The 27914-nt window shown below is 37.1% G+C and overlaps 2 protein-coding genes across 2 annotated transcripts; both read left to right on the top strand.

Annotated features, from left to right (window-relative positions):
• Positions 1 to 3050: 3050 nt before the first annotated feature.
• On the top strand, positions 3051 to 8239 carry LOC106919932 (uncharacterized). Its single transcript, XM_014990637.2, has 5 exons — positions 3051 to 3093; positions 4058 to 4316; positions 4541 to 4574; positions 5488 to 5668; positions 6280 to 8239. Exons 1-5 carry the CDS (start codon positions 3051 to 3053, stop codon positions 6633 to 6635), a joined length of 873 nt encoding a protein of 290 aa, XP_014846123.2. The 3' UTR covers positions 6636 to 8239.
• A 1010-nt stretch (positions 8240 to 9249) lies between these two features.
• Positions 9250 to 19502, top strand: LOC106919851 (cytochrome P450 2G1-like). Its single transcript, XM_014990532.2, has 9 exons — positions 9250 to 9631; positions 10070 to 10232; positions 11018 to 11167; positions 12405 to 12565; positions 14583 to 14759; positions 16287 to 16428; positions 16524 to 16711; positions 18122 to 18263; positions 18917 to 19502. Exons 1-9 carry the CDS (start codon positions 9464 to 9466, stop codon positions 19096 to 19098), a joined length of 1473 nt encoding a protein of 490 aa, XP_014846018.2. The 5' UTR covers positions 9250 to 9463; the 3' UTR covers positions 19099 to 19502.
• The last annotated feature ends 8412 nt before the right edge of the window (positions 19503 to 27914 follow it).

The raw sequence follows: 27914 nt of genomic DNA, 5'->3' as shown, positions 1-27914 counted from the left end.
TTTTGCTGATAGTCAAAAATCACAACTCAAAACGAGATCCTGAGATCAGATAGCATATTTTTTATTTCTTCTTTCTTTGCTTTTAATTCATGAATATATAATCACACAGAAAAAAAAAATCAGCAAATTTATTGACAAATTAACTGAGTTTGGATTCAGTTTGCATGTTTGTTTTTACATGTGTTTTTGTACATTATTTGTTTTTATTTATTTTTTTATTTCTTTATTGCTTCTCAGTTTTCCAGACTTTTCTGGTCACAAAATTTTCCTTACACTGCAAAAACAAAACAATCATGCCAAGTATTTTTAGTTTAGCTTCTGGTGCAAATTTCTTAATACACTTGAAAAAAGACAAACCTAACTTACAAGTAACTTTCAGTGAGAAATAGGAGCTTGTTTTGAGTCAATAGTTCCTTAATATTGATGAAAATATATTAGAATGTTCCAATGCACCGTTACCTAGCAACCCCAGAAAACACCCAGCCCGTAACCTAGCAACTCGGTTTGTAAGTTAGTTTTGTTTTAATTCAAGTTAATTAGAAACTAGACCAAAAATACTCTGTAAGATTCTGTGTTTTTGCAGTGTAACTCATCACAAGTTAATTAAATCAACACATCTGTCCCTGACTCATTTCTTAATTTGTCCTGTAGTTTATTTTATTTTTTTTATATTTTGTTGCTTTGGAGGCTGATTTCTCTTCAGTCCTGTGGAAACAATGCCGGGATCTCAGACGCGCTGGCCCTTTAAGAGTGTCTCTGTGGACTGTGTTGTGTTCCCAGGGTCTTTAATGGAAACACAGAGGGACTGAGAAAGACCCCATTGTATATTTTCTTCCTTTCATGAAGAGCCGGAGCCGCGGCTTCTGATAGGAGCCCAGAGACGGAGCCGGGGCGGGGGGAAGGGTCGCGGAGGGGCTCCCATTCCAGAAAAGAGGGTCCTCCACTCAGAAACACAAACTTTGAAGCTGAACGCGGCTGCAGGCTGGAGGGGATGTCTGGCTTTGGGGAGAGGGGGATGGGCATCAGAATCACCAGAATCCTGCTTACCTGTCTGAGGCCTGACAGGTCAAGATCTACCAGATAAACACACTGCAAAAACACAACATCTAACCAACTAGTTTTGGTTCATTTAAATAAGACAAAACTAACTTACAAGTAACTTTTCTGCCACATATAGGAGCTTGTTTTAAGTAAATAACTCATTAATATTGATGAAAAAGTAGTGTAACTGGATAAAATGTATATAAGTGAAAAAACCTGCCAGTGAAAGTAGAACTTCTTTTAATCAATATTAAGGAACTATTGACTTAAAAGAAGCTCTTATATCTTGCTGAAAAGTCAGTTGTAAGTTTGTTTTGTCTTATTTCAAGTGTTCTAAGATATTTCCACTAGAAACTAGACCAAAAATACTTAGTAAAAGTGTAGGAAATGCCAAGTGTCTTAAAATATCTACAAACTAAGCCTACACTGCAAAAACACACAATATCACTAAGTATTTTTGGTTTAATTTCTAGTGGAAATATCTTCATCCACTTGAATTAAGACAAAACTAACTTAAAAGTAACTTTTCAGCAAAAAAAAAAAAAAAAAGTGAAACAGGAGCTTGTTTCATGTGAATAATTCCTTATATTCATGAAAAAGTTCTAGTTCCACTAGATTATTTCACTTTAACAAGACATTTTCCCCATATTATAAGGATAATAATCTGCCAATGAATTTTTAAAAATCAGTATTAAAGAATTACCAACTTAAACCAAGCCACTGAAAAGTCACTTGTAAGTTAGTTTTGTCTTATTTCAAACGTAATAAGATATTTACACCAGAAACTAGACAAAAAAAAAAAATCTTGGTGAGATTTAAAACCCTGCTCTGTCAGGATCAAGTTCAGGTGGTTTTTGGAAGAAAACAGAAGAAATACTTTGTTGTTGTTAAACAATCCCCGATTCAGCGTGCTCTGCTGCCCTTTGCTGGTCATTTAATAGAACTGTGAGAGAAACAAAATGGCGATCAGAATAAATTAACATAAAAACAAAGAACTTTGTTATTAATATTGGCATAAAATTGAATAAAAACGTTATTTATTTATTTACTTATTTATTACTCTTACTTGAGTACAATTTTAGGTACTCTGTCCTGATTGTTACTTATTAACTCTGTTTTTTTTTAAGTTGGCTCACCTGGTTTATTTTTTTTCAGTGCAATTTAAGGTAATTTAACTTAATTTTAACATGAACATGAACAAATATGTCCTATTAATACAACATAATCAACATGAGTATATTGAATCTTCTAAAATAAAATATAAAATAGTTTGCGTTGTAAACCTTTAAGTCAACTGGTGCACTCGGTATCCATTTAACTTAACTTGTCCGGTTTTACAGTGCTCATATTCATTTCAGACATTTCATCGTCTGTCTGAATGTAATTATCTTCCAACCCATTTCGGAGTGAACATGAGACTTGTCGGACTGACGCATGAATGCGCCTCCCTAACTCTCATCCGCTTACGTAACGCGGTTTTAGCGCCATTTAACTCAACAATTCAACGCGACGCGCTGCGATTAATCGATCGCTGGGAAACAGGACATCTCTTTAGAGCTAACATGTGAAGAGATGCACTCAGATTAAAAAAACAACAACTTGTCTATCCGCAGTTTTGGGGCAGCAGACGTGCAGTCCAGCTGCGCGGGAATAATAATCCCTGTTTTAATCTGCTTTAGCAGGTGGTGATCCGAACCTCTGGTTCTGAGGCCAACCGAGGCCAGGAGGCGTGACACAGTTCAGCTTTGATTTCTTTATTCAAATCTATCGTCACCTTCTGTGTAGTGTGAAAATAAAGCCTTAAATTTGTGCGCTGAAAAAAGAAAGTGACGCATTTTGTCCAGCTGTGGTTATTGAGCCTCTTGCGCTCATATGTTGTTCATGTGAGGAGAAGCAGGCCGCGCTTAGGTGATGAAGGCCTAAATAGTGCGGATTATTGCCCCACTCTCCCTCTCTTAGCCTATTTCCAGCTTCAGCCTCGTTTCGTTTCAGTCTCTGCTGCGGAAAACATGAGCACAGCGGGCGTTCACCGAGGATTCCTCCGGAAATATGGTACGACTCCCACTGTTTCTTTTGTTCTGTTTAATTTGATGCAATTTTCCTTTAATCGATTTAACTGTCATATAGGATGCCGCTTATTTAAATACTGACACATATTTTAGCTGAAGTGCGTATTGCTTACCAAATCCAGCAGCATTTGTTTTCTAAAACTGCAGATACAGAGTTGGTTGGTTGGTTGGTTGGTTGGTTGGATGGATGGATGGATGGATGGATGGATGGATAGACGGATGGATGGACGTTCTTATTTTACACATCTAAGTCATAAAAAAGAGCAACAGGAGTAAATTTCCGACAAATATTTTTTTTAAAAATTTGAAAAATGTTATTTCTGAGTTTTAAAAGTATAAAATTTGCCAGAGAAAATTCAGAAAGTTTGAGATTAAATGTGGAATTTGTCAGTTTAAAAAGCTTAATATTTTTTTTTTACTTTTGGATCTCAAAAGTTGAAAATTGTAGACAATTTTAGAAAAGTTATTTTTCTACAAAATTTCAGAGATTAATGTTATTTTTGTGTGCATGTCTTAGTTTGGTATATTTTTCTTTTATGGGTTTAAATGCGTACTACCAAATTCGGCAGCATTTTCTTTATGTAAGCTCTGTATGTTTTTACTTTCTGTAAAAAAGTCTGGCCAAACGTTTTTACAGAAAATTAGCAAAATTTCTGTAACTTCCTTTTATTTTTTTATTTGATATATTTTTATTTCATGGATTTAAGTCATACAAAAAATGAGAAATAGCAGTAAATTTCCAAAAAATATGTAAAAAACAAAAAAATAAAACCATTTAGATTAATCTCAGAAATTTTCTAGAAAAACCTTGACTCCTGTGGGAAGTCAAAAAATTTGTTAGAAAATGCTCAGAAACAGTTTCAAAGTGAAACATTTAGAGTTCTGAACTCAGACTGCCGCCCGTTTAGCAGTTGAACAGTGTGTATCCGGTCTGCGTCCCTCTGCAGGAGGCTTCATGTTCAAGCAGTGGAAGGAGAAGTACCTGGTGCTCACCATGGAGGGGAGCCTGCTGGTGTGCCGGGACGCTGAGTCTCCACCGGACCAGGTGGTGGCGCTACAGTCCAACTGTGAGTCGATTGCGGAGGGACGGGAAATCCTGGACCTGCCCAGACTGCCCCCGGGGGGCAGGAGAGACTGCTGCTTTGCCCTCATCCTGCCCCAGAACAAGTTCCTGCTGCTTCTGTCGGACAACCCCGACGACTGCATGTGGGTGCCAGATGTTCTTTGTCCCACTTTTTATCAGACCTTATCTTCACATGCAGGAACATCGATAAACTCGGCTGAGGTTCTCTCCTCCTTTGTCCCACTGACTATCAGACTTTGTTTTTATTGCTCATGTTTGTCAGACTGACACAGTTCCACCTCTGTGAATGTTTGATAGCCTGGATGTGTGTCAGAGATAATAACGCGTCTTTTCTTACCTTTCACAGTCTTTGGCTGAAGCTAATCAGGAAAGTGAGAGAGGTCAGTCACTAATGTTTCATCTGTCCCGTTTCCTCACTAAACTGGTTTTATAGCAGGTTTGAACCTCTGATTATAAGATGCAGACGTCCAAAAAATTATAAAAACACAGGAGGGTAGAGAAGCCAAAACTTTTACTAAACTAAAAGTAGCAACATATTTTTCACTCAAGTAAAAGTGAGAAGTAGCCGTCCAAGTATTTGGTAAAAAGCCGACTCAGTTAACTGATCAAATCATTTAATATTTAAGAATTATATCGTAAGATGGACCAAAATATAAAGTTATGAGGAAATTTTGGTATTTTAAAAATCAAAATGAAAGTAATTAGTATAAAAAAAATAAAAGTACAAGAATCAATTCATAATACTATCAGAATAAAGTCGTACAAGAAAACCGTCAAAATAATACAAGAATAAACTAATCAATTAGTTCACTCATTCTTTGTTACTTAGCAACAACTTTTCTGAGTAACTACTGGTTACCTAGCAACGATGAGTTGAGTAACTTGTGCACCAGTTTACGGTTCCTCATAACTGCTTAAAAACAAAAACGCAGTGGAGAAAAAAACTGGATAAAACATAAAAGGTCATAAAACCAAGTTTGGCAGCATTTCAATTATTTAAAATAAAAAACACGAATAATTACAGATACAGACTGACAGGAAATGTTTACATTGTGATGCGTTTTCCAGTCGTAATATAAGGGGTGAGCATGAAATACATTTACTGATTAGTGGATACTAAAATATTAGACGTGAACTGGGACTCTGTACTTTAGCATTTTGAACTTCACAGGGTCAAATCTGATTATTAACTTTCTCATTTTATCCTTTTTCACTTTAACAAAGTTTGTAAGTTGGAAACTTGTAGCTCTACTTCTCTTAATGCAGGTAGCGTTTATTTTCTGTCATTTCTAGGGTGTGACGTCACCTTTGACCCTTCAGAGACAGCAAAGCCTCACTCCCTGCATCACAGACAGAGAGCCGCTGCCGGACTCCTCCAGCGACAAGGAGCCCGGATCACCCAGGGCTGCTGGAGCGACGCCGCCGCTGAGCCGCGTCACTGAGAGAGGAGGCTCGTTCAGAGACCGACAGCAAGGTCAGCGGCCTCCGAAAAACACAGAAAACATACCAAAACAACAGCTGAAGAGCTCAGATCAGCCATTTCCTCTACAAGTGAAGAAATAAAAACAAAGGAGCAACATTTAGACACTCCTCTAAGCCTAAAACCTGTTCATTCATCCAGCCACCGGGGGCGCTGCTATAACAGTAACCGTCTGTCCGGGTTTTCCAGGGTTAAAGTACTATGGAGTATAAGGACCACTCTACAAAAATACAATTATGAGAACAAAGTTATAGCATGCCAAGGACATAGTAATAAAATAATGAGAATAAAGTCAAAATATTAAGAGACAATTTTAATGTTATGACTTTATTCTGATAACATCCAAACTTTAATCTCTTTAAATATTATAACTTTATTCTTGTAATTTTATGACTTTATTCTCTAACTTTTTTTATTTTATTCTTGTAATATAATTACTTTATTGTTGTGATATTATGACTTTATTCTCCTAATTTTATCTTTTTCTTAGTATAAATAAATAAATAAATAAATAAGGGTTCTAATGCTAATTAAAAACAGTTATAGATTATTTTATTTTTATCATCCAGATGTTTTTTAAAACGAAGTTTTTTGTCGTTTTTCAGCTGTTGGACCGAGGCAGCCCCTGCGGAGCAACTCCGTCGCCCCGCCTCATCGCGTGTCTGACTGCCTTCGCCATGGCAACAGCAGCGACGCGCGGGCGGTGCGGGCGGTGTGTCTGCTGATGGGCGGGGCGGCGGCCTCCTCCGCGTTAGGCTACCTCAGCTCCTGCTCCCCGTCCTCGCCGCTGGCCAGCCGGGCCCCGGACGTGGCCCCAGGCTCCGGGGCCTTCTCCGATCTCCCCGCCGGCGGCTCCTTCCATGCCTGCAGCCAGGACGTCGACTCCCCGCATTTCAACACCTTCGACTTTGAAGGAGACTCCGACTTTGACGCATTTGACTGCGGAGGATTTGCCTTTTAAAAGGAACTGTTTATGTGACCGGTTCTCTGAGTACACCGCAAAAACAAACTGGTTTTTATCTAGTTTCTAGTGGAAATATGTTGGTACACGTGAAATAAGACAAAACTAACTTACAAGTTACTTTTCAGCAAGATTTAGAAGCTCGTTTTAGATAAATAATTCCGAGTATTACCGACAGGTTAATTCGCTTATGAGGGAAATGTTTTGCTTTAAAGTTGAACTGGTACTTTTTTAATCGATATTGAAGGAATATTAACTTAAAGTAATCTCCTAAAAATTTTACCTGTAAGTTAGTTTTGTCTTATTTCACGAGTACAAAACCATTTGCAGTAAAAACTAGACAAAAACACATGGTATAATGTTGTTCTTCACTGCAAAAACACAAAATCTTAAGTATTTTTGTTCTAGTTTCTAGAAAACTAACTTATAAGTAACTTTTTACGTTTTAAGTAAATAATTTCCTAGTATTGATAAAACGTACTAATTCAACTGACTGATTATTTAGTTTCTAACAAGACATTTTTCCCATGTTATAAGTGAAATAATCTGCTAGTGGAACTAGAACTGGGTTGCTAGGTAACGGGCTGGGCTGGGGTTGCTAGGTAACAGCGCAGTGGAACATTCTACCAGTGGAACTAGAACTGGGTTGCTAGGTAACGGGCTGGGCTGGGGTTGCTAGGTAACAGCGCAGTGGAACATTCTACCAGTGGAACTAGTAACTTTTTCATCAGAAACAAGCTGTTATATCTTGCTTAACAGTTACTTGTTTATTAGTTTTGTCTTATTTCAAATGTAATAAATCATTTCCACTAGAAACGAGATGAAAATATTTTGTGTTTTTGCAGTGAAGAATCTCTTTTTCAGTGTTCTTTTGTTATATAAGTATTAAGTCATCTATACATCTGATGTATGAACTAATGAAGGCGTTCTTCCTGGCTTTATGCCCACTCTCCCAAGGTGAATAATTGATCACCTTGACTCCTCTGAACACAAACTGTGTGTGTTTCACAGTTTGGCCTGACACTAACTGCACTGCAAAAACACAAAAGCTTACCAATTATTTCTGGTGTAGTTTCTAGTGCAAATATCTTAGTACACATAAAATATGATAAAACTAACTTCCAAGAAACTTTCCATTAAGATATAGGAACTTGTTTTAAGTAAATAATTCCTTAATATTGATTAAAAAAAGTTCCACTGGCAGATTAATACATGTATAACGTGGGAAAAATATCTTGTTATAAGTGAAATAATCCGCCAGTGAAACAAGAACTTTTTTCCATCATCAATAAGAAATTATTTACTTCAAACAACTCCTATATTTTTTTATTTCACGAGTAGTAAGACATTGGTACTACAAACTCGATCAAAAATACTTGTTAATATTTTGTATTTTTGCAGTGTGGGATCATTTTATCTCACATTTCTGTTGTTTTTCCTCTTGTTTTCTTGTAACTGTGTTAACGTTAACGTTCCACTGTGTTTGATGTAATCTAAAAACGTCTATTTACATTTTCACCTGATCAGCCTTTTCCTACAGTTGGCACGGAGATTTACGACTGATTGTTAAATAAATCCTGCAATGACTCTGTGGCTTTTACTCCAGTTCAATATTTGCTCTGTTTGTGTCGGATCAGAACAAATCAGTAATCAAAAAATGGTGATGATGCTGCAGATTTACACATAAGAAGGAGTTCCATCTAAATCAGTGGTCCCCAAAGTCAGTCCTGAGGGCCGGCATCCTGCATGTTTTAGTTCTCTCCCTGGTTTAGCACATCTGCATCAAATGATGGCTCATTAGAGACCTAAGAAAAACACTGATATGCTGAAAAGATTGTTACTACCACCACCAGGGAGAGAACTAAAACATGCAGGATGCCGGCCCTCGAGGACCGACTTTGGGGACCACTGATCTAAATGAACCATAAAATTTTTTTAACAATATACTTTGGGATCCAGATCAAAGTGGAGATATTTACCCACAATTCATAGTGCTTATTAGAACTAGTAACTCATCCCAACTATTAAGCATGGTGGTAGAGGAGTGATGATAGGGGCTTTTTGCAGCTGTGCACTTTTCAGTCACTCATCAGCTTCACTGTGATGGCAGAAAAGTACTAAAATAAGCAAATTAAATACTTATAGATTAGGAGTTAGATTTGAAATAAGACAAAACTAACTTAGAAGAAACTTTTCAGCAAGATATAAGAGTTTGTTTTAAGTCAATAATTCCTTAATATAGATTAAAAAGTTCCAGTTCCACTGGTAGATTATTTTTCTCAAATTATAAGTGGAATAAACTGCCAGAGGAACTAGAACTGGGTTGCTAGGTTACAGGCTGGGCTTCCCTGGGGTTGCTAGGTAACGGCGCAGAAGAATATTCTACTAGTGGAACTATAGTAACTTTTTCATAAAATAGATTCTCCAATTCCAGAACAACTAAGGTCTTTTTTAAAACTTACATAAGATTTCCCTTCTGTTCAATTCAAATGCAAACATTAAATTATATATAAAAAAAGTTACAAACACTGCAGGACTAATAATCTTCAACTCTTAACACTGAAAAATCATAAGCAACTTTATAAAACTTACATTTGTTGTAAACTCCATTTACAACAAATGGAGTTTGTTGTAAGTCAATTCCTGAGCATTTCGAGCGCGTTTGTCCAGGCAAAACTGCTGAACAGCTTTTCACCGATAATCAGGTGAAAGTACACTCTGTCGGATCACATGGGCCTCACCGCTCCCTGTTAAATCTGAACAACGCCTCTGACAGGAAAACCAATGAGTTTGATCCAGAGAGACGCCTGCTAACCACAGAGAGAGTCATGGAGTTTTATGTAACCCTGCTGCTGGCAGGGCTGATCGGTCTGTTTTGGTTCCTCTCTGTTAAAAACAACCGTAAGTACCGTCTGCCCCCAGGGCCCAATCCACTGCCGCTCATAGGAAACCTGCTGCAAATAAACAAGGATGAACCTTTTAAAAGCTTGCTGGAGGTGAGTGGATCAAGGAAGTGACTGGAGTGATTTATTTTAAAAAATGCAAAAACATGAGATTTTACCAAGTATTTTTGTCTAGTTCCTAGTGCAAATATCTGAAGACACAACTACCTCACAAGTAACTTTTCAGCAAGAAATAGATTATTTGTAGATTATTTCCCTTATAAAAAGAGAAAATATCTTGAGTGAAATAATCTGCCAATATTAAGGAATTAATTACTTAAAGCAAGCTCTAGATCTTTCTGAAAAGTTTCTGTGAAATACGTTTTGTTTAATTTCAAGTGATATTTGCCCTAGAAATTAGGGCAAATATCACTCGGTAAGATTTGGTTTCTGAAAGAAATTAACTGTTGACTTTTGCACAAAGGAACTTCCTGGAATTTTCTCAAATGTTTTGTTTTTCCTGTTTAAATAACCTTCTGTTTTTACATTTAGTTCAGTAAAACCTATGGTCCTGTGATGACCTTTAACCTGGGCTGGCAGCGGGTTGTTGTTCTGGTCGGATACGACACGGTGAAGGAAGCTTTGGTGGACCAAGCAGACGACTTCACAGGCAGAGCGCCGATGCCATTGTTGCACAAAGTCACCAGAGGATTCGGTAACCGCTATCATCCGCCGCTGATGGTCTTCCTGCCTGTTGCAATAACCAATTAATCAATTAATTGCATGATGGGTAAGAATGAGCGCCATAAATTCCACACCACGAAAACTAAATATTTTACCAAGCATTTTTGGTCTCGTTTCAAGTTAAAATATCTTAGTACACTTGAAATAAGACAAACTAACTTCTAGGTAACTTTTGAGCAAAATATAGGAGTTTGTTTTAAGTCAATAATTGATGAAAAAGCTCTAGTTCCACCAGTAGAATGTTCCGTTACCTAGCAACCCCAGCCAAGCCCAGGCCGTTACCTAGCAACCCAATTCTAGTTCCACTGGCAGATTATTTCACTTGTCATATTGGTAAAATGTCTTGTTATAAGTGAAATAATCTGACAGTGGAACTAGAACTTTCTTGCTGAAAAGTTACTTGTAAGAGTTTTGACTTATTTCAGCAGTAAGAAGATACGGCACTAGAAACTATACAAAAATACTTGATAAAATATTGCGCTTTTGCAGTGGATTCCGGTGATTAAATGTTTTGAAGGGAAAATTTGTTTTCAGAGACTTCATAATCCATTTCAGTTATGGTTTTGGTTGTGTTTGGTTTTAAGGTCCTTTTCATTGTTGTTTTTATTTTATTTTGGATATTTAAAAGATCTTCTAGTTTCAGAATTCTTTACAAAATTTTGGTTTATTGGTTTTTAAGACGAGGAATTTGCATTTTCATGCCATTATTACAAAATTATTGCAAAATATGCCTGGATGCCTGCTTCTGTTTGGCAGGTATTGGGATCAGTAACGGTGAGCGCTGGCGTCAGCTGCGGCGCTTCACTCTGTCGACTCTACGAGACTTTGGGATGGGACGGAAAGGGATGGAGGAATGGATCCAGGAGGAGAGCAAACACCTGAGGGCGCGCATCCACAATTTCAAAAGTAAGGTGTCTACTTTTTGAAAAGAGAGCTAAAAAGTTTGTTTACACATTCTTACATTTAAATCTTCCTACTTCACTGCAAAAACACAATCTTACCATGTATTTTTGATCTAGTTTCTAGTGAAAATATCTTAGAATAATTAAAATAAGACAAATTTCACTTTCAAATAACTTTTCAGCAAGATAAAGAAGCTTGTTTGAGTCAATAATTTCTTCATATTGATAAGAAGTATTAGCTACTGGCAGGTGTTCAGTATCAAGGTTAATTTAAAATTTTTTAAAGCAAATTTTCAACTTTTCCAACTCAAAAGCTTCCTTTTTTTCTAGAAAACTTATGAGATGTTTTGAGAGAAAGTTGCACCTTCATTTCTCAGTAATATATAGGAGCTTAACTTAAGTTAATAATTCCTTAATATTGATAAAAACGTAAAATCTGGCAGATTATTTCACTTATAATGTGGGACAAATGTTGTTATAAACTGAAAAATCTGCCAGTGGATCTAGAACTTTCTCATCTAGATCAGGGGTCCCCAGGCTACGGCTCGTGGGCTGGATCCGGCCCACCTCCTCATTTGGTCCGGCCCCCTGAACAATACCAGAGAGCATTCAGTGTTTTTTTTCATATATATGTGGATTTTTCTTCAACCACCAGGGGGGCTCTTGAGCAGATATGAAACTTAGTTTCCCTTAATGGAATATATATTAGTCAGTCCCAGTCACCGTTTCGCTCACGGTTTTTTTCCATTTGCATTCTGGGTAAAAATCTATCTACAAACGCGACTATGTCGTCGGCAGTAAAGTAATTTGAATATATTTCTGTCAAATCATGAATGTGAGGTCAGTTTTCTTGCAGTCACAACGTGAACCAAAACCACACCTGAAATTTGCATATATTTTAATTTTCTATTGCTATCGAATCAATAATTTGACCTTTATGAGATTGAGAATTTCGTCATAATTTAGAGACATGAAGGACTTTAAATGAAATGCAGTTTTATAATTTAGTGTACGTTAATAATTTATTGTAATCCTGACTGTTTTGGCTGGTGCAACATGAAACTGAATGATGGTGTAAACAAGTTTTTTTGTGCCACACCTCAAATGTACAAGTCCATAATCTGCAGGATAAAACATATTCCGCTGCTCAAGCAGTTCAAAACTGAGCAAACGTTTTACATATGCGCCTTTTTGAGAACTTTTGTAAAACAAGTCTGCTGTGTTGCTGTTTCTGCCTCCAGGAGAACCTTTTAACCCCACAATCCTTCTGAACTGCACCATGTCAAACATCGTCTGCTGCCTGGTGTTCGGCCAGCGCTTCAGATATGAAGACAAGCAGTTTCTGAAGCTTCTCAACGTCATTTCCAGCTTAGTCAAGTTCGACAGCAGCCCTATGGGAATGGTAAGTGGGAGGCGCCCCTCTACACTGCACAAAAACAAAATCTATCCAAGTTGTTTTGGTCTACCTTCTAGAGCAAAAATCGTAGTACGCTCGGATTAAGACAAAACTAACCTACAGGAAACTTTTCAAGATGCAGGAGATTGTTTGAAGTAAATACTTCCTTAGTTTCAATGAAAAAAATTCTAGTTTCAATGGCAGATTATTTCACTTATAATAAGAGATTTTTCCTTGTTATAAGTGGAATATAATCTGTCAGTGGAACTAAAACAGGGTTGCTAGGAGACGGGCTTGGCTTGGCTAGGGTTGCTAGGCAACGGTGCAGTGGAATACTCTACCAGTGGAACTAGATCTTTTTAATCAAAAACAAGCTTCAATATTTTGCTGAAAATGTACTTTTAAGTTAGTGTTGTCTTTTTTCAAGTGTACAAAGTTACTTGAACTAGAAACTAGTTTCACAGGCAGATTATAACTTGGAAAAAATGTCTTGTTATAAGTGAAATAATCCACTAATAGAACTAGAACTATTTCAACAATATTAAAGAATTATTTATTTAAAGCATTATGCTTGAAATTTAAGTTTTGTCTTGTTTCCAGCGTGCCAAAATATTTGCACTAGAAACTAGACCAAAAAATACTAGTTGTTATAAAAACAACCTTCATTTGTTATAAAAATGCTGCATACATCAAAAACTACTTAAAAGGAATTTGACTTCACCATTTGACATCTTGAAATTGGGCCCCTGTCTCTCTAAGGAGCTCCTGCTCTTTCCAACACTCCACCTTCAGCATATCATCTTCTCATTACGGCGTTTATAACCATTCTTAGGACTGAAAATGTAACGCTAGGCGCCTGAATATGGCCAAATATGGTGATAGGCAGTCAGAAAGGTTCTGCTGAGGAGCCCGTGTGTGTGAATAAAACACCATCAGACAGGAAGTTTAAGTAATTATATTCAAATGTATATACCCTGATAAAACAAATTACCATTCACATTTAAACAGAGTTAAACTGTTATTCAAAATAGCTAAACATTCAATAAAAAAGCTATATTCATAAATGAATTTCAAGTTAAAGATCACAGATCCAAGTAAAGTTACAGACCAAATTAAAGTGCACTTTCAAGTTGTATCAAACAACTTGACAACAAAGTCAAACTTACTTGACTTCAGTATTGTTTCAATAAACAATTAATTGTATTTTTGTTTTGTTGAGGAAATCCAAAGAAATTAACCAATTCCAGAGTTCTATAAGCCGTCAACAAAATCAATGAAAAGTAACTAAAACTATCCTAAAAGGACGAATTTACAAGTCGAAGGGCTTATTTAATACTTTGAGGATATGTCATCTATTGGGTCACAAAATTAACAAAAAAGAGAATTATCTTTTAATCTATAAGACCATTTTTGAATCACCAACACATAGGTTTTGAGTGGGCATGTCGCCACTGCATTTCTACTATAAAAAAACAAAAGACTAAAATAAACGACTCAACATCGAGTGGTTCCCAGAAACACCCAATGTAATCCTTCAGCTGTGTTAATTTGGCTCAATTCAGCAATATTCTCCAGCGATTTTGAAAAACGCCAACACAAGCAGCTAGCCACAGCGACAGCAGCAACAGCAATGGAGGAGATCCGAGTTCATCTCTCACCCGAAACTTAAAGCTGCTGTCAGTTTGACCCACCAAAATAAAATACGGGTTCATTATTTTGTGCAGGTTACAAAAAGCAGATATTCCACCAAGTGTTTTCTAATTGTTGCTGCCACTAGTCTGGAGGTGCATAGGAGGAGTGATCTCTAAGGCGGGAGCTCGGCTTCAGTCAGGCTAAAATTAATCAATCGATGTTAGAAATGGATGTGGAAGTTAAAGCACAACATTGTTCCACAAAGTATTGATTTAAGATTTGTATATTTATGCAAAATAATTTATTTCTCTGTAAAACTTTCACATCTTCAAAACTACCATGTTAATTTACTATATTCTGGGAAACAAAGATGCAGCTTTTTCTTCCACAGATGTACAACATCTTTCCCTGGGCCATGGAGCAGCTTCCTGGCCAGCATCACACCATCTTCGCCAAGATCAAAGAGATCCGAGATTTTGTGGAGATGAAGATTCAGGAGCACAGACAGACGGTGGATCCCAGCTCACCGAGAGATTTCATCGACTGCTTCCTCATCCGAGCTCATCAGGTTGGGAAAATGATCAAGATCACATGTTCTTATTAATTGGAATCAGCAAAAGAGTTAACATACAGGTTGTCTTTCCTGCAGTGTATTATAAGCCTGGCGGGCTGCCAGGTTTTACTTATGACCCCCGACAGGTTAAACATCTTTTGTTTAATTATTGTAGTTATTTTTATACACCAGTAACAAAAGCTGCATTTCCATTGACCATATAATTGCGCAAATTGGGATTACGAAAATACATTTGCCTAATGGAGACACGCAAAAAAACAAAAAAAAACAACACGTTTTTGGATAATAGGTTTTGGCGATCAGATGAGATGGGTTTTTGGTTGTATCAAAAATAGATTATTTAGCATAAAACTGAAATGTAAATACTTTTTCCATATCACAAGTCATATGATCAACAACTAGATGTTACTACTGGCAAAGAAGAAGAATTTCACAGGGAGTGGTAGGAGGATGATGGTGCGTCGTGTTGTTTTAATAAACTTATTCAAATGTGCTTTTAATTGTATTTCTTATTTAATGGAAACACCGCAATTGTGAAATTGTGTTTTGTCAGCATTAGCAGAATATCAACAAATATTTGTGAACATTTGCAATAGAACAAAACAATAGCACAGATGGTTTATAGAGTCTCTTTGGTGAAACGGTTAGAAGCACATTGGCAACATTAGTCAGTATGTGAACACAGGGAGACGGAGGTCAAGTATCTTTCTGTTTTCTTTTCATAACTGCTGCTGGGATTTACCGGCCTACATGCTAACAGTAACAGCGAATAAAGTGACATGTCACGGATAACGATGGAAAAATTTATCTTACTGACCTAAATTTAAATAGGATGAAACAATTGAAGTGCAAAAGATTTATATTTATTTTGTCACCTAGTCATAATTCAAAATTTTCTGCCAAATTCAAACATTTTTAACTCAAAAACTCGGTAGGATGATTGCCCCTACCCTGCAAAAACACAAAAGCTTAGAAATTTTGGTGTAGTTTCTAGTACAAATATCTTAGTACACTTAAAATAAGACAAGGCTAACTTGCAAGTAACTTCTCAGCAAGATATAGGAGTTTGTTTTAAGTCAACGATTCCTTAATACTGAAGAAAAAGTTAGAAGTTCGACTGGTAGAATGTTCCACTGCACCGTTACCTAGCAACCCCAGCCAAGCCCGTTACCTAGCAACCCAGTTCTAGTTCCACTGGCAGGTTATTTCACTTATTACATGGGAAAAATGTCTTGTTATAAGTTAAATAATTTTCCAGTAGAAGTAGTTCTTTTTCATGAAAATAAGGATTTACTGACTTAAAATAAAGCTCCTATATTTTGCTGAAAAGTTACATATGAGTTAGTTTTCTCTTATTTCAAGTGTACCAAGATATTTTCACTAGAAACTATACCAAAGTTTATTGGTAAGAATTTGTATTTTTGGAGTGTAGCACCCCTACCACTGGATTGAGCAGGTTTTCTGGTGGAAACAATGAAATATTTTGAAATTAATATTAAAAATCTCCCTTTTTTCTCTCAGGAAAAAGACAATCCCTCCACTGAGTTCCACAGTGACAACCTGTTTGGTACCGTGATGAATTTGTTCATAGCAGGAACAGAAACCACCAGCTCCACCATCAGATACGCTCTCAGTGTGCTGATCAAACACAAGAACATTCAGGGTCTGGAGATAGACGCTATAAATACAGTTTGTTGTAAACAACAAACTGTATTGAGAAGAGTTAAACAGGCGTCTATTTTGCATTATCTTCTCCAGAAAAAATGCAGGAGGAGATTGACTCTGTGATTGGACGGGACCGATGCCCCAACATGGAGGATCGGAAATCCCTGCCGTTCTCAGACGCCGTCATCCATGAAATTCAGCGTTTTCTGGACATCGTCCCCTTCAGTTTCCCTCACTACGCGCTGCAGGACGTCTCGTTCAGGGGTTACACCATTCCTGAGGTACTGTTTCGAGAACATCAAACTTTTTCCTCAGTAAATGTTTGTAAAGAGCCTTCAGTAGGTAGAGGAGAGCAGACTACCGAAAAATGTACTCAAGTAAGAGTACTTCACCATATTTTTTTACCCTACCTAGTTTATTTAGTAGGAACTAGGTAAAAGTAAAAAGTAGTGGTCCAAGAAATTACTCTAGTAAAAGTAAAAAATATTTTGTAAAAAGACTATTCAAGTACTGATCAAAACATCAACCATTTAATATTTAAAAATTACATAAACTGACCAAAATCTAAATTTATGTGGAAATATTGGCATTTTAAAGATAAAAATGCAAATAATGCATATAAATAACCAACAAAATCAAGGAAAATCAAATCAATTTCTTTCAAAATAAAATGTATGGAACTGTAGATTCTGTGTCTGGTGAATTTTTGGTTAAAACAAACTTGTTCTTCGTTCACTGAAATTACTCACAGAGAGTAGAGTATCCAGAAATTTTACTCACTAAGAGTTGCGATACTGCATAATAAAAATACTCAAGTAAAAGTAAAAAGTACAGTTACTCAAATAAATGTCCTGATCAGATAACTGCACCGTGGTGGGACTAAAAGGTTAGTTAATCAAAAATATTACTTCTGGTAATGTTAAAGAACTACAACAACACGGTATTTACCAGAAGCCAATGCTAAAGTGCTAACTTAAATTCTAAATATATCCTTGGAAGACTACAAAGAACCAATTCAATTCTGACTTTATAATTTACATGCTCTACAATGCCATTAGATATTCTGTTTATATCTTGCTCCATAATGTCCATGTTTTATTTTGTCCATGTATATTTCTTGCTGCAGTAAAGTTACTGGAAAACAGAGGAACTAGAGGAGAGGAAGTGGAACTGCTACGTAAACAGACTTCAAAATAAGAGTGTGAATACAAAAGTCTAAATAATAATTCTTAATAGTGAATAACTAAATAACTTTTTTTTTGTTTGTTTGTTTTGAGCCGGTGTATTGTAATGTTAATGTTGTTGTGTGGAAAATGTTTGTTCTGTCTCCGTATTTTTTTTTGTTTGTCTTTATTAAAATGGAAAAATAACTAATAAACATATGTTTAAAAAAAGTGAATAACCAAAACTGCAGCACAGATATTGAACATTATTTAACGTAATATTTACAAAATAGCCAAGTAACACATTAGGATTTATTCAGAAAAGAGCGCTAAACATTTTCAAAGTTAGCAAATTAGCGCTAAATAAAAACTCTACTAGAGGAGGTTTTGTATCAAGGAACACTTGACCGTGGTTTGTTTATAAATTATTTTCCGCCTATACACAAGAAAGTCTACTGAAGCCATAACAGTGATGACGTTATGGTTGTACTGTTCTTGAATATTGCTTTTGCTGTTGTGTCTTTGTAGGGAACGTTGATTATACCGCTGCTGCACTCCGTTCTTAAAGACGAGAAGCAATGGGCGGCTCCGTATTCCTTCAACCCGCAGCATTTTCTAGACCAGAATGGCAACTTTAAGAAAAACCCAGCATTCCTTCCTTTTTCTGCAGGTAAATCCGTCACCTCCGAGTTCATTAAACACATATTTTTCTTAGAGGAGGCCGGCAGGGGGCGCTGTAGAGGCCTCAGAAAGTTGGAGGGGAAATAAAAAATTTAAAAAATCCCCATAAATATTTAATCTTACATTTTTCTTTTTTTTTTTACTTTTATTCAATCTTTTTTTTAAATACAAGTTAAAAAATAGTTGTTTTATATATTTAAATGTCAGTCAAATTCATCCAGCTGCTTAGCTTATTAAGTTTCTGAAAAGAAACAATCCAGCTGCAAAAAAAAAAAAAAAAAAAGAAATGTGGGTCTAAAATAAAATTTGACGTGATTAATATAAAATATTACATATTTCTTATCATCAAAAGGGTTGATTTTGGTGGAAAATTTTATTATCTGGTAATAAATTCATGGTCACCTAAAATCTGAAGATATGACATAGCATTTATGCTAAATGAATAAAGTAATTATGGAATAGTGAATTAACGACATATTAAAAGTTGACATTTTCTTACATATTTTGTATAATTTTCTGTAGGTTTGCAGGGTTAATGCTCTTTGGGGGGATCATGCATGGAAAACTTTAGGATTTCTTGGATTAAACATTCAGTTAGCATGCACTGTAACATCATTTAATGCTTATATTTTGTGTCCTCAGGGAAAAGAGCCTGTGTGGGCGAGTCTCTGGCTCGTATGGAGCTTTTTATCTTCATAGTGACTCTCCTGCAGGACTTCACCTTTACCTGTCCTGGAGGCCCCGACAGTATTAACCTCATTCCGGAGTACAGCAGCTTCGCCAACCTGCCTCGTTCTCACAAAATCATTGCGACGCCGCGATGAAAGAGAAAAGCTGCTTTGAGACAATATGAACATTTCTCAATTCAGCTTCTATGATAATTCTATTTTAACTGCATTAATTTTACTATGTTGATCCAACTTACAAGATTGAAACAATGGTCTATGTCTTTTTTTGCCAAAAGTGATTTTGACAAAAAAAAAAAAAAAAAACACCACATCTTTCTTTCCAAAAAATGTCTTAAGAAAAAGAGAAATAAATAAATAAATAACTAAATATGTTTTTGCCAAACAAAATGATGTGGGTATTTATTTCAGGAAGGTGATGATGTTGAAGAAACATGTTATCATTACTATATATTTTTATGCCTATTTTTCTGTAAATATTGATGATTTTATGTTACACAATTGTTAGGATAAATATTAAAAATAAAGAATTCATACTGTGATTTTGTGTCATAACTGTCACCTTTTTAAAGTGATTTTTATAGAATAAAACCAAGGAAGTTAATATTTCTGAGGAAACCCCAAACCTCAAATCTTAAAATCTGGCTATGGCGTGGTATTAGTACCAAATTAATATGTTTTTGCAGCGGTGGCTACTTCCTTGTTGCAGGAGGCTAACTCCATTCAGTTTAGTGTGTTCACTGCTAAGGTAGAAGGAAACAAACACAACCAGTACAACACTTCATTCTATTGGCTGAGAGGTTGCCAGGCGACTGTGCCAAAAAAGGCAGTTCCATGTTTTGTAAGCAAACAGAGAGTCTGAGCGAAGCGAAGTGTGAGCGCGAGGAGAGGTTTTGAGTACAAGTGTTGCAAGTTTTGAGAAAAAAGACATGAAGTCCTGCTTTCAAAATGAAAACGTAAGCAAAAAATATTAAAAATTTTCACAACAAAAGACATGAAATCCGGCTCTCAAACGGAAAATGTGTGTTCTTGGATTACGGCAGAAAAATTCCCCCATAAACATCGTCAATAATCACACAGATCCCTTCACTTTCAAATAAGTTCATCTGTAACCATTGCTCTTTGTTGCAATCCTTTTCCAAAATACACAACTTTTCTTTCTGTAGTGATTGATTGTTCCTCTGTAGCACATCTGCGCTTTCATTCATGAAGTCAATCAGCTGATTTTACTCACGGCCCGACGGCTGCTTTCTTTGTTCGTCCGTGACAGTGATCGGCTGGATCCTCCAACTTTGTGCTTTTCTTTAAGTCTTCAGTGAAGTTTTTCTACTTGTTGTGATTACTCTTGCATTTCATGTTTAAAACAGATTGTTTAGCTTTACTTATAAAAATAACAGAAATATTCTTGGGGTGGACTTCATTCAAAATATAAACATTAATTTTGTGGTAGAAAAACTGTTTCACTCCTTCACTGCAAACAATCAGATCAAACACAGCAGCTGCCGTTGCTTGTTAATCACAGCAGGACGCTGACCTGACGAGGCAAAATATAAATAACAATAGAGCTACCACATCTACCATTAGCATAACTTTGGATCAATAACATATTAGTCTAATACTTAGGTTTTGGTAATATCCCAAAATAAAAGTATATAAAGTAGTATTAATTGTTAGAAAAAAATCAAATACAAGGTTTCCCCCAGAAAACTTGCTAAACCCGGTGGTTGGGTGCTAGGACAGTCATTTGTCTTTTTGAGTTAAAAAATGTTTAAAGTTGACAGGAAATTTGAAAATATCACTTGATATCCATCCATTTTCTTTACACCCTTGTCCCTTAGTGGGGTCGGGAGGGGTGCCGGCGCCTATCTCCAGCTAACATTCCGGGCGAGAGGCGGGGTACAAGTGGAAAAAAGTGGAATTAATTTATCGTTGAGGTCATTCAAAGGGCGATTGGTGATGTCACAGAGCCTGTGACATCACCAACTCTGACTCCTAGAATAGAGTAGAATATACTTTATGACTAGCTGCTAACTGCTTGCAATCTTTCGACACAGAATCCATTATCGTCAGAGACGCAGACATGCCTGACTTAACCTGGATTGAGAAATTAGCTAACGCTTGTGAATTTGTTGGCAAAAAAATTGCAAAACGCTACAGAAAAAGACGACCCTGGAGCCCTGATTATACAAAGAAGAGATTTGTCAGTGACCTTATTTGGAAGGTGATTGAGAAGGTTGCAGATAAATCAACTCTGCATCTTGTCAGAGATACCTTTAAGGTGGCCCACATTCAGCTAGTGCGCCAAATTATGAAAGAAACTGGGAAACTAGAGCTGCCCCTTCTGACTGAAATGTCAGACCTGCTAAGCGAAAGGATCTTCCAAAGCATCGCCAGAGATTCTTTCCACATGGCTAGTGAGTTGCATTTGTTCACGATACTTTTCTACCCAGATACGTATCCGAGGATTGTGAAAGAATTCAAGTATCACCTGGAGAGCCCCATTCTTCCAGAGCCTACAAAAACGGAGAGATTTCTCTCATTTATACATGAAAAGCTCAAAACGGCTTTGTTTGACACAGAAAGCTTATATTCAGATGAAAACTGCCTGGCCGATACTAAGACCATTGCTTCTGAAAGGAGAAGATCCCTGTTGGGGAACATAGACATCTTCAAGCGTGGAACAGAAGAGGAACGTCATAAAATGGTCAATCTAGTTCTTTGGAAACTGATTTGTAAGGCTAGTTATAGATCTGTCACCCAGTACAAACTTAAACACACTGTACCAGTCTACAAAAGGCTTTCTGTCATACTGTGGGAAGAACTAAAGGATCAAGATTTTCTCATTTTCTACCATATGGACAAAAAACTCGCCAAAGACATCTTCCAACTTCTAAGTGGAAACGAGGATGTTGTAAGGGATAAACTTTTCTATCTCATGAGAATGGATCACCCAATTGTAGATTACAAGATTATATGTTGTTTCAAAAAAGTCTTCACACATCCCAGAAAAGTGAATCTCCCAGAATCCACTCTGAAAATTGCTTGGAAAGACACCAAAAGCGCTGTCTGTAGAATGTTCTGTCGCGGCATTAAAGTTCATCCAATACCAAAAAGTATGGAGTTTGAAGAAAGTGAGGATGAAGGTGAAGGTGCAATTGAACCCCCATCTTCTCCTAGAAACTCTTTTGACATCGGGGGTTCAGAGTCCCATCAACAGTCTCTAGACATAGGAGGTTCAGATTTCCGTCGACAGTCTTTAGACATAGGGGGTTCAGATTTCCGTCGACAGTTTTTAGACATAGGGGGTTCAGAGTCCCATCAACAGTCTCTAGACATAGGAGGTTCAGATTTCCATCAACAGTCTTTAGACATAGGGGGTTCAGAGTCCCATCAACAGTCTCTAGACATAGGAGGTTCAGATTTCCGTCGCCAGTCTTTAGACATAGGGGATTTAGAGTCCCGTCGACAGTCTTTAGTCATAGGGGATTTAGAGTCCCGTCGACAGTCTTTAGTCATAGGGGATTTAGAGTCCCGTCGACAGTCTTTAGTCATAGGGGATTTAGAGTCCCGTCGACAATCTTTACTCATAGGGGGTTCAGATTTCCGTCGACAGTCTTTCGATGTAGGGGGTTTAGAGTCCCGTCGACAGTCTTTCGACGTAGGGGGTTCAGATTTCCGTCGACAGTCTTTCAACGTAGAGGGTTTGGTTATTCACACAGACGTGGCCCATTGTAATCTTGTTTCAGAAGAAGATGAATCAGTCGAACCGGAAGACCAGGGTGCAACTGAACCGGCAGTCAGTGAAGACGAAACCCCAGAGTTAACACGGAAAACATACACAGAATTTCGACAGTCATCTATGACACCTGTGGAGTGTTTTGCACAAACATCCGTAAAAAGCGTAGTCTCCAAGATGTCCTACAAAGTGTATTCTGACCAAACTGTAGAGACGACCCAGTGCCTTCTAGGTTTTATACAGGTGCATCCTTACAATCTTGTTTCAAAAAATCAAAAACCGGAGCACCCTGAAAGCCAACAGCCAAATAAATACCTGACAAATGTGAACATCTGATCTGGTTTTGGAAGATCTGGAATGGAGCACGCAATCGTAATTCGCTGAATGGTGCTTCATTTTGACGTTTGGCAAACGTCTGCAAACATTCGCTGAACATTCTGGACAACGTTCAGTTGCATTTAAAGATTTATTGTCATTTCACTAAAACAGTGAAACTAAATTAAGAATGCAACTCTATGGGACCAGTTAAAACATTCAAAGAAATTGGGTCATTAAAAGGGACGTTGTCTGAATATTCCTTGCCAGCTGGGCCCAAAATCACAAATTCGGTTCAAATGATTACTCCAAATTCCCCCTGCATGGATGGATGGATGGACGGATGGATGGATGGTTAAAAAGTAGGGGCGCACAGTGGAGCATTTCTTCATGACACAAACATTTTGCTCCATGTGCATGTATGGGTTCCTCCTGGAGACAGGCTTCCCCCACAAGATCCAAAATCTCAAATGATTCAATTGATTACTCTAAATTGCCCCAAATGGATGGATGGTTGGCTAAAAAGTAGGGCTGCATGGTGGGGTCTTTCTGCCTTAGATATGCATTTTGTCTGCTGTGCATGCGCGGGTTCACTCTGGGTGCTCCGGCTTCCCCCGCAACCCAGCTAGCAAGCGAATGTTCAGACGACGTTCAATGAACGTTGAATCAGGAGTTCAGGAATTGAGGTTCCCCGAATGATGATCCAACATTTACCCACTGTGGAAAACAAAATGTTTTTAATCAGCTTTTATAATTTATAATTCTGTATGGCTGTTATTTTTTTTAATCAATTCTTTATGTGTTTGTCTTGTTATAAATTGTGAGCTCTTCTGACATTCTCACAATGTCTGTTGGACACTGTTACTACTACTTCCCTTCAGGGTTGGACAATATGACCTAAAATAAGTATTATTTGATATATTGAGCAGTCTACCTCTATAACGATAAATGGATGTTAATAGTGCTAATGTGGCATTAAGGAGTTTTGGGGGGCATTGCCCACCCATTGCTCAAAAGAGCTGTTTTTTGGGGGGGACTGTATGTTGTTTTTATGACTTTTTATTTTTATGTTTTATGATGTAAGAAACTTTAAACTGCCTTGTTGCTAAAATGTGCTATAAAAATAAACTTGACTGAATGATTTTACCTAGAAATGGCTAACTTCCTATTATTGCTATACTGATTTGTTACAATAGGAGCTTCTGCACTTCCTGTATCCTTGTTCTCTGTCTCTTGTCTTTTTTTCCGCCGTTAAAACTGTTTAACCTATTAACATGTCGTAATGGGTTTTTCCAAGCTGCCTTTAAACGCAACATGAGTGAAGATGCTCCCACCGGTTTTACAGCTGTGAGGCAGACATGTTGCTGCGTGCCATGTGTGTTAGAGTCATAGCAGCAAACTAGCAAAAGGCAAAGAACTTTGTAAGGAAGTTGAGTTATGCTGTTTGATGCAGATAAATAAAAATAAAGGTAAAGGTAATTTTATTTTTATAGCACATTTTCAGCAACAAGGCAATACAAAGTACTTAAACATGAAAATGTTAACTAAATGGTTACATCCATGCCAACATGGTTTCCCCCTTGTGTTTTATAAGCCTGGCAGGTCACCAGGCTTTATTTGCACCCCGTCAGGCTAAGCATTGTTAATTTATTTATTATAGGTTTTTTATATGCCAGCAACAGTGATAGCAAAGACAAGTTGAAGATCTCTTTGTCATGATCCTGGTTTTTCTCTGAGTTTTTTGTTAATTTCCTCCACCTCTGGTGTTAATCGTTATCCTTTATTGCTGCAGCTGTTTTTGGTTTCTTGATTATCTCCCCTTGTGTATTTAAATTCATCTGTGTTTCTTTGTTTTCATGGGATCCTTCTGTCACGAGACACCATTGGTAGGATGAGGAAGACCAGATAGACGACCAGGTAAGTCAAAAAGGTTCTTCTTTAATGAAAGCAGAACTGTGAGCACCACCATATGCAAGAGTTCTGGTTTCATTGAAGCAGAACCTTTTTGACTTACCTGGTTGTCTATCTACTCGTCCTACCAATGGCGTCTCATGACATTCTTTAGTGAAACATAGTATTGTCAGCATGTGAACACAAGCTAACAACTTCATAGAACAAAGTGAAAATTCACAGACGAAGAATGAAAACATCTTGGACACTTTAATTAGGATAAAACATCTGAAGTGCAAAAATTTATTGAATGACAAACCTAAATTGCATTTTTTTTAGGATTCTTAATAATGTCTTCCAATAACACATTGAATTGTTAACTTTAAAAAAGTGTTTCACATAAAAACATGGTAGGACGCTGGACAATTTTCTGAGGGAAACTGCGTCAATATATCATGCTAAGCTTGTTAGCAAGAATAGGAAACTAATTTTGTTGTTTTTTTATGTTGGTAGTTGTGGTTACATTTACTTGACTAATGTTTTTGGGGAGGGAAAGTACGCATAAGACTTTTACTGAATTGTACTCTTTACTTTTACTTGAATAATATTATGAACCATTGCTACTCTTACTTTAGTAGATTTTTTTGCATTGAAAAAATCCGACTTCAAAGATCTTATAGATTTCCCCAATCCATGAGCTAATATTTATGTTAATCTTAGCTACTCAATATTTTCTACATGTCACTTTTTACATCATTATTGTTTATATTGTATTAATTAACATGGTTATTTTATTTGAAATAAAATAACCATAAGTTATTTTATGGTTATGCTCCAGAGGACATAAGTTAAGTTGCTTATGTCCTCTGGAGCAGTGTCTGGCTAATGCTAATTTTACAAGCTTATAAGTAAAAACAACTTAACTTCCATTGTCCTTGTTGAATCCAAAATGAGTCAACAAGCCAAACAACTGATGACGATGAACTTCTCCTTTTCCTCCTGGACCGATCACATGTTGTCGCTTATTAACTTAAGCCACGCCCCCCGTCCATTTACTCTTCAAAAATAAAAATTCACGTCTTGCTTCATTATAATCTCGTATCGCTCCTTTTCTCGGGCGACGAAATGTCCGGGTTTTAATTGTTCCTCACAGAAGTCATTGGTTAAACAGACTTGGCGTTTGGAAAAGTCGTTTCTTTCACTTCCTGTTACAGACTGGAAAGGGTCACGTGACTACAGTCTGTACACGTAACGCAGGGTCTTAAAGGGACATGAGCATAGCCAAATGTTACTCAGCACAGACAAAAATGACGTTTCTTTTCTTATCTTTCTTTAAAAAAAAAACAAAAAAAACACTGAAAATATGGCTAATGTCCGGGCCCTTTATACCAAAATAATAAAGCTCGTGATAATTTAACTTTACAACATAGACATGTCTGCAATTTAACTTTACAGCATAGACACATCCGCAACAGCGGAGCTTACAAGTTTTATCACCACAGAGAGCGACTTTGTCATTTTGAAATCCATCTGAGATGAAGTACAACAAACCAAGAGAAACAACAGAAACATCAAGCTACTGGTCACTAATGATGAAACAACACACATTCAAATCAGTTCAGAACCACGGATAGGATCGGATCATTTTGACACTTTCTCCATTTCAACTCAGAGCCTGAAGCAGCTAGCAACTGCTGAAGCTAGGTTTATTGTTCTCTTTGTCTTTACTTTAATTTTTTTTATTTCTCTTTCTCACTGTTTATGTTTTTATCTTTTTTTTAAATATCTCTCTTTCTCACAGTTTATTCAATGTCACATGCTGTTTTTATTTTAATTATGTAAAGCACTTTGAAATGCCTTGCTGCTGAAATGTGCTATACAAATAAAATGTGATTGACTGATTGACTGTTGACGCGTTAAAACGAGCACGCAGCAGCGCGCATTGAAGCGGGTACGCAGCGGCACGCGCCGCATGCGCAGTGTGTCACAGCAGCTCGTGCGCCTCTGGATGTTTGTAACTCGGCGCGGATCGCGCGCGCCGCCGTTCACACAAACTGGACGATCTGGAAGATGGTCTTCCAGGCGGCTACAGTGTAAACCTTAGCTATAAACGCCGTACTGCGGTCTTCGCTTAAAAAAACTTTTCTCTTTGCCGCTCCATGGAGCTCCATTCATGTTAACTTAGTCCGTAAAAATGCTCTAGCTAGTTTGCCATCTGTTGCCAAGAGACTGATGATGACGTTGGTGGACGGCTGGTGACAAGCTTTACCCAGAATACACTTGGAGACAATATGGACGATCCACTTGTAATTTTGTATGTCATAAAGTTAAATGTAAGAGTGAAAATAAAGCCAGTCATGTAGCACAACATTTTATTCAATATTTTACACCCACTATGTCACTAAAATCAGTCGGTCTGGTAAAGTTTTCACAACCATGAGTCAACAATGACTGGGGCAGCCTACTATATAATCTACTGGGGCATCACCTGCTGCAATTTTACAAATACCATACTCAACGGGACAGGGCCCCTCTTCGCCAGCTCTCAAAACACGTGATAAAAACTTTAATTCCTGACGTCATATTTTGCCTCCCATCCGGGGGGCCCTCCACCCCCAGACTCCCCCCCCCCTTGTAGCTCCGCCCCTGTTTCAAAGTGTAATAATTACACAAGAATCTAGACCAAAAGTGTTTGGTCTAGATTCCAGATTGTTTTTGCAGTGAAGGAAATGTCTTAAAATATTTACAAATTAAGCATACACTGCAAAGACACAGAATCTTACCAAGTGTTTTGGTCTAGTTTCTGAAATATTGTAATACACTTGAAATAAGACTTGGAAACAACTTTTCAGCAAGATATAGGCACATTGATTTAAGTCAATCATATTGATTAAAAAGTACTAGTTCCATTGACATGGGAAAGACATTTTTATCATGTTATAAATGAAATAATCTAGGAAATAGTATTTTTCCTTCTGTTTTAAAGAATTATTTACTTACTTACTTATCAGTT

The sequence above is a fragment of the Poecilia mexicana genome, unplaced genomic scaffold (assembly GCF_051168715.1).
Source record: "Poecilia mexicana isolate PSO_F unplaced genomic scaffold, ASM5116871v1 scaffold_13, whole genome shotgun sequence".
Classification (NCBI taxonomy): domain Eukaryota; kingdom Metazoa; phylum Chordata; class Actinopteri; order Cyprinodontiformes; family Poeciliidae; genus Poecilia; species Poecilia mexicana.
This window is presented reverse-complemented; position numbering and strand designations above follow the sequence as displayed.

Excerpts from the sequence above, each read along its gene's own strand:
- LOC106919932 (XM_014990637.2), top strand. The coding sequence starts at position 3,051 with ATGAGCACAGCGGGCGTTCACCGAGGATTCCTCCGGAAATATG. Across the intron at positions 3,094-4,057 it reads AGGATTCCTCCGGAAATATG|GAGGCTTCATGTTCAAGCAG; the intron begins GTACGACTCCCA and ends GTCCCTCTGCAG. Across the intron at positions 4,317-4,540 it reads GACAACCCCGACGACTGCAT|TCTTTGGCTGAAGCTAATCA; the intron begins GTGGGTGCCAGA and ends TACCTTTCACAG.
- LOC106919851 (XM_014990532.2), top strand. The coding sequence starts at position 9,464 with ATGGAGTTTTATGTAACCCTGCTGCTGGCAGGGCTGATCGGTCTGTTT. Across the intron at positions 12,566-14,582 it reads ACAGCAGCCCTATGGGAATG|ATGTACAACATCTTTCCCTG; the intron begins GTAAGTGGGAGG and ends TTTCTTCCACAG. Across the intron at positions 18,264-18,916 it reads ATTCCTTCCTTTTTCTGCAG|GGAAAAGAGCCTGTGTGGGC; the intron begins GTAAATCCGTCA and ends TTGTGTCCTCAG.